The sequence below is a fragment of the Otolemur garnettii genome, unplaced genomic scaffold (genome assembly GCF_000181295.1).
Source record: "Otolemur garnettii isolate 467f Iridium unplaced genomic scaffold, OtoGar3 scaffold00028, whole genome shotgun sequence".
Classification (NCBI taxonomy): Eukaryota; Metazoa; Chordata; class Mammalia; order Primates; family Galagidae; genus Otolemur; species Otolemur garnettii.
This window is the reverse complement of record NW_003852423.1, coordinates 5790903-5797230: the sequence shown is the minus strand read 5'-3', so window position 1 is coordinate 5797230 and position 6328 is coordinate 5790903. Positions and strand designations below refer to the sequence as shown.

The following is a 6328-nucleotide window of genomic DNA, read 5'->3' as shown; positions in this document are numbered from 1 at the left end:
TTTTATGAAATGTCTGTGATCAACAGTACATGGCAAATTCACCTATAAAATAGTTGAGCACTTTTACTAAAAGTACTGTTCCTAATAAAGTACACTAGAACTTTCTTTTATGAGGTACCCACTTTACTTACAAAATATTTGAGTGTCTTTCTGTACCTGCACATTGTGGGTGTTGCAGGTAGAGAGCAGCCAACAAAATAGAACTGTTCTCTTGAAGTAGACATGCATAGTAGTGGCAGGGACAGGTGAATGGAGTTTTATGTAGTAGCAGTTAAGTGTTCACAAGAACAATTTTTTAAAATTAAGCTTTATGACTTAACAGTAGCTATAATTAGAGACAAAGATTAATGTGCTTCTACTGGTATTTCCCAGAGGAAACTCAGCAAGTCAAAACTTAACTATGAAAGGGCATTTCATTTACAGGTAAGTATTAACCTTATTTAAAGAAAAACAAAAAGTTTATGTAGATCTCAATCTGGAACCAGTAGACAAAAGCCTAAAAGATAGCACATAGGATAAGCTTTGCTTTAGAAGACATTGCTTAAAAGTTTAGTAGGAAATCACCATTAAAACTTACCATGGGTTCGGTGCCTGTGGCTTAAGTGGCTAAGGCACCAGCCACATACACCTAAGGTGACGGGTTTGAATCCAGGCTGGCCCGCCAAACAACAATGACGACTGCAACCAAAAAAATAGCCAGGCGTTGTGGTGGGCGCCTGTGGTCCCAGCTCTACTAGGGAGGCTGAGGCAGGAGACTAGCTTGAGCCCAGGAGTTGGAGGTTGCTGTGAGTGTGATGCCACAGCACTCTACCCAGGGGGACAGCCTGAGGCTCTGTCTCAAATTAAAAAAAAAACTTACCATGTTTCTTAATGGTTTACTGTGTCTTGGGGCCAGAAAACATTTTCAAGGGACTACCCTTTAAAATTTGCAATTAAATTGGGTTCACTGTATTTTATAGGAATTTATTTTTCTTGTTGCTCTTAGACTCAGAGAGAAACATATTCTTATATTTTTTCAGAAAATTTTCTTACAGGCCAGGAATGGTAGCTCATGCCTATAATCCTAGCACTCTGGGAGGCTGAGGTGAGTGTAGATTGCTTGAGCTCAGGAGTTTGATATCAGCCTGAGCCAGAGCAAGACCCTGTCTCTAAATATATATAGCTGGGCTTTGTGGCAGGTGCCTGTAGTCCCAGCTACTCAGGAGGCTGAGGCAAGAGGATCACTTGAGCCTAAGAGTTTGAGGTTTCTCTGAGCTGTGATGCCATGGCACTCTACTGAGGGCAACAAAGTGAGACTGTTTTAAAAAAAGAGAGAGAGAGAGAGAAAGAAAAATATGTTAGAGTTCTGGGAAACTAAATCACCTGAATTTGGCTTAAACCTGAAGTTGATATTATAATTTATAGTTACTGTTTTAACAGTCTCTCCATTAGAATAATATGCACAGTATACTAATATTGCTACAGGAAAGAAGCAGAAAACATAGTTCCCCATTTTACAGCCCAGTATAGATTTAGAGATGTTCACTTAATTTTACACCTTTTCTGTCTACATGTTTATAACAACTTACTGGTCTTTAATTCAAGACTTCAGGTAGAATATCAACTGTGCTTTCTTCATTTGGCTGCCTGCCCTGAGAGCAGTCTGTTCTGTTATACCCACAAGAGCTATAAAAGGAAGTTCTTGGGAAAGGAACATCTTACAGATAAAATGTTAGTTTCTTAACTCAGGCACTTATCTTGTGACTTTGTATACAAGGAGGAAATATGATGTGTTCACATAAGTGTGAGAAATAGTACACCCCTGATCCTTCAGCCCCAAGAACCAGGTGGCTGTGGCTTTGAACACTTTGCTAAGCCGCTGTCACTTCTTGGTTGGCTACAGGAAATGAGATTCACCCCAGGGATCTAGGAATGATCAGGAGAGACAAGCCCATTAGGTGTGCCATTTGTCCATTGGTGAGTTCTACAGTCCAAAGTCTCAGTTAATTTTTTAGTTCTCTTCCATCACAGTTATTTAGTGATTTTAAGACATATTCATTTCTGTCCTTGCTAATAACATGAGGAACTCAAAATTTATAATTTTCTCTCCCCCTCCTGATAGGTGCTGGATGGTTTACTAGTCCAGTATGGAGTGGTGGAGAGCTGTGAGCAAGGTACATGTGTTCAGAATTGTTTTCAAATTTGTAAAAGGAAGGAAGTAGAAAGAAAACTAACTTTTCTTCTCATTTTTTCTCTTCCTCTAGTGAACACTGACTCGGAAACTGCAGTCGTAAATGTAACCTATTCCAGTAAGGACCAAGCTAGACAGTAAGCAGTTTGAAACTTTTTATGTATGTATAATAATTAGGTTAAGTATAATTTTGTGGACTTCCTAATAGGAGAAGGGCCGGTGGGTAGGAGAAAAGAAACTTTATTTTACAAAATTTGACTCTGCGATGGACCCTTGTTTTTTCCTTTTGTCTAGTAAGAATCTGCATTGCTTAAAGTTTTATTATATTTCAGTATATCTTTAATGCTAGTAATAATCTAGGATGAAGCTAAATTTATACTGTATTTGCAAAAAGCTCTGGGCCTGTGTATTATTGGCAAATTACAAAAAAGTCTTCTTTTCCCCTTTACCGGTATAATACATCTTACTGCTATTTTATCCAAAGCTGGTAAGTTGCACATGTGTTAAACTAACAACAGTGTTAAATCTTCTTGTTCACTGATTTCTCTGATTACTGGTGTCATTTGGGAATGTGTAGACATTGGACCAATGTAATTTGCTATTAGATTTATGGAAAAAGTATTAATATATTCCAATGCAGTTGACAGGCAGCATTTTATGGATCAAACAATTTTTCCTCGGAGAAGATAATTCTATAGGCTTTAAATGATGTAATGAACTTATTAAATACTAGAGAGAAATAGGAATTTCACAAATACTATCTTTCATAGATCTGCTTGGAACATGAACACAGAGGAATGGCATACAAAGTGCTCAGCAGTGCATCTCTGAGTATGAGGTGACTACGGAAGTCTTAACCACCTCCCCATATAGTACAGGGAGAAACGGACTCTCTGCTGTGTGGGAAGCTGAAAGGAAAGATAGAACACAAATAGAACTTTATTTTTTAAATCGGCAATATTCACATGGTTCAAAATTTAAAAGGTCTGATGATGCACATGATAGAAATCTTCCTCGTACCTCCTTGTCCCTTGAGACAGAGCCATATGGAAAATAAATGCATGGTGTGTATTTTTCTTCCTTTCACATAAATGATAGCATAACATTTGAGCATTTGGTACACACATATATATTTTTTTCTTTTTGAGACAGTTTCACTATGTCACCCTCGGTAGAGTGCTATGGCATCACAGCTCATAGCAACCTCAAATTCTTGGGCTGAAGTGATTCTCTTGCCTCTGCCTCCCAAGTAGCCCAGACTACAGGTGCCCACCACAGTGCCCAGCTATTTTTTTGTTGTTGCAGTTGTCGTTGTTTAGCTGGCCCAGGCTGGGTTCAAACCCCCCGACTTCGGTGTATGGCCGGTGCCTTACCCACTGAGCTATGGGTGCTGCCCATATATAAGTATATTTTTATAGTTGCACAGTATTTGGTTGTGTGGATAAAGAATGACTTAGTTAATCCCAATGGATATTTAGGTTGTTTCCAGTCTCTTACAATGACCAATAAATACTCTTTTGTACATGTGTTACTGCGTTTGTGTGGGAGGGTATCTATAGGATACATTTACAAAAGTAGAATTGCATTTTTTAAATTTTATCCTGTATAGGGCTTGGACTGGTTTAAATTCCCGTCTGCACTGTGTGAGAGTCCGTTTCTCCTTATATTTCCTGACAGGGCTTTAAACTTTAATGATCTAGTAGGTAAAAGTTGAACTCATATTAATTTTGTTTTTCTCCTAAGTGAAACTAAAGGGTCATTTCAGTCAAATCATGTAAACAGTAGAGTTTAACCTTTTACACCTTTAGTAGATTGGAGGATAAAAGTGAGGATAGTGAGGCTTCTCTTGCCTTATACGTTTTTCTCTTTACAAAGATCTACATCAGCAGTTCTCAACCTGTGGGTCACGACCCACAGGAACTGTATTAAAGGCCACAGCATATTGAGTACTTTATAGAGCCAAATCCCTGTTGGATGGAAAATTTGGGATGACATGATAAACTTAAGGATATTTGGAGATCGTCAGAGGTCTATTTTAGTTTCCTTATTTGAAAACGGGAGACGGGCAGTGCCTGTGACTCAGTGGTAGGGCACCAGCCCCATATACTGAGGGTGGCAGGTTCAAACCTGGCCCTGGCCAAATTGCAACAAAAAAATAGCTGGGCGCTGTGGGGAGTACCTGTACTCCCAGCTACTTGGGAGGCTGAGGCAAGAGAATCGCCTGAGCTCCTGAATTGGAGGTTGCTGTGAGCTGTGTGACACCACAGCACTCACTGATAAAGTGAGACTCTGTCTCTACAAAAAAAAAAAAAGAAAGAAAGAAAGAAAATGGGAGACTTAGGTAAGGGGGAAAAATGCTTAATTTAACAGTTTAATTGAATGGTAGAGCTTGCATTAGAGACATCTGTATAATTTTGAAAAGACATAAGGTCAGCTTTGGTAGGATAAATTAATTGACATTTAGCCTCTCTACTTTAAAAAACTAAAATGGAAGCATTAAGAGTACAAGCACAAGAAAGGTAGCAGACTAGCCAGAATTATTGCTGAAATAATAATTTAATAATAATTATAACACAACAGCAACCTGAATGTTGGAGACATTGATGTTCTCAATATTCTATAGTGCTTGTTAGAGATTGGCAGGTCCTATTGATCCAAAAAGAGCAGGAAAAGGTTGTTGAGAATTGTGTGATGAGGGGAGGCGCCTGTGGCACAGTGGGTAGGGCACCAGCCCCATATACCAAGGGTGGTGGATTCAAACCCGGCCCCGGCCAAAACTACAACAACAAAAAATAGCCGGGCGTTGTGGCAGGCGCCTGTAGTCCCAGCTACTCGGGAGGCTGAGGCAAGAGGATCGCTTAGGACCAGGAGTTGGAGGTTGCTGTGAGCTGTGTGATGCCACAGCACTCTACCAAGGGCGATAAGTGAGACTCTGTCTCTTAAAAAATAAATAAATAAATAAATAAAGTATTGTGTAATTTAGGATAGATGTAGTGGCTCACACCTGTAATCCCAGCAGTCTGGGAGGCTGAGAGATGTGAGCTCAGGAGTAATTTAGGGGAGCAGGGAAGGGGATTGGTGTGCTCTCACCTAATGGGCACAGTGTAGGAGTATATGGCGCACTTCTTGGGTACAGGACACAACTACAACAGGGACTTTACCAAACAAATGCAAAAACTTGAACCTAATTGTTTGTACCCTCATATTAATCTGAAATTTTAAAAACAAAATTGAGTAATACATTAATTAGGTAATCTAAAAATATCAGTTTGGTATTTCAATTAGAGAAGTAGTCATCATTGCCCTTATTCTAATATTAACTATTGGTCAAATGCTGCCAATGAATAAAGGCAAAGTCCCTGTCCTCAAGGACAAGCTTTCCAATGGTTAAATAAAGAGTATTTAGGGAGGGACACCCAACTTTAACTCCTGCCCAAGTCGAGTTGCTTTGTAAGACTAGTGCTCTCATCTCTTCCCGAAGAATTCTAAAGATAGAAGATAATTAGAAAGCAATTGGGTAGAAAAAAGTTAATAGATCTAAAGAATGGAAAACTCAGTTTTGTACAGTGCTATGCAAATTGTTGTCTATTAGAGTTTTCTAATAAGCTGTATTTTTGTTTTGTTTGTTTTTCTCCGAGATAGTTTCACTCTCACCCCCATGAGAGTGCAGGTGGCATCATCATAGCTCACTGCAGCCTCAAAGTTTTGGGATCAAGAAATCCCCCTACCTCAGCCTCTTGAGCAGCTGGGACTGTAGGCACCTGCCACCACGCCCAGCTAATTTTTGTTTTTTTGTAGAAATGGGGTTTCAGTCCTGCTCAGGCTGTTCTCAAGCTCTTGACCTCAAGAGATCCTGGGGACACCTGTAGTTCAGTAGTTAGGGCGCTGGCCACATGCTCTGGGGGCTGGTAGGTTCAAACCTACCTGGGCCTGCTAAACAAACAAAATAGCTGGTGTTGTGCCAGGCTCAGGCAAGAGAATCACCTGAGCCCAAGAGTTTGAGATTGCTGTGAGCTATGACATTAGGGCACTCTATGGAGGGTGACAAAGTGAGATTCTGGTCTCAATTAAAAAGATTAAAAAAGAGATCCTGGCTCAGCGCCTGTGGCTCAAGTGGCTAAGGCGCCAGCCACATACACCTAAGGTGGCGGGTTCGAA

The 6328-nt window shown here is 40.0% G+C and overlaps 1 protein-coding gene across 3 annotated transcripts in view; it reads left to right on the top strand.

Moving 5' to 3' along the window:
• The window catches only part of IGF2BP3 (insulin like growth factor 2 mRNA binding protein 3), a 156162-nt gene that overhangs the window by 102242 nt on the left and 47592 nt on the right, over positions 1 to 6328 (top strand). For all 3 annotated transcript variants that reach the window (XM_003788501.2, XM_012804338.2, XM_023512476.1), the window contains exons 4-5: positions 2102 to 2153; positions 2244 to 2307. In XM_003788501.2, coding sequence (XP_003788549.1) covers positions 2102 to 2153; positions 2244 to 2307 — 116 coding nt within the window. The remainder of the gene's footprint in view (positions 1 to 2101; positions 2154 to 2243; positions 2308 to 6328) is intronic.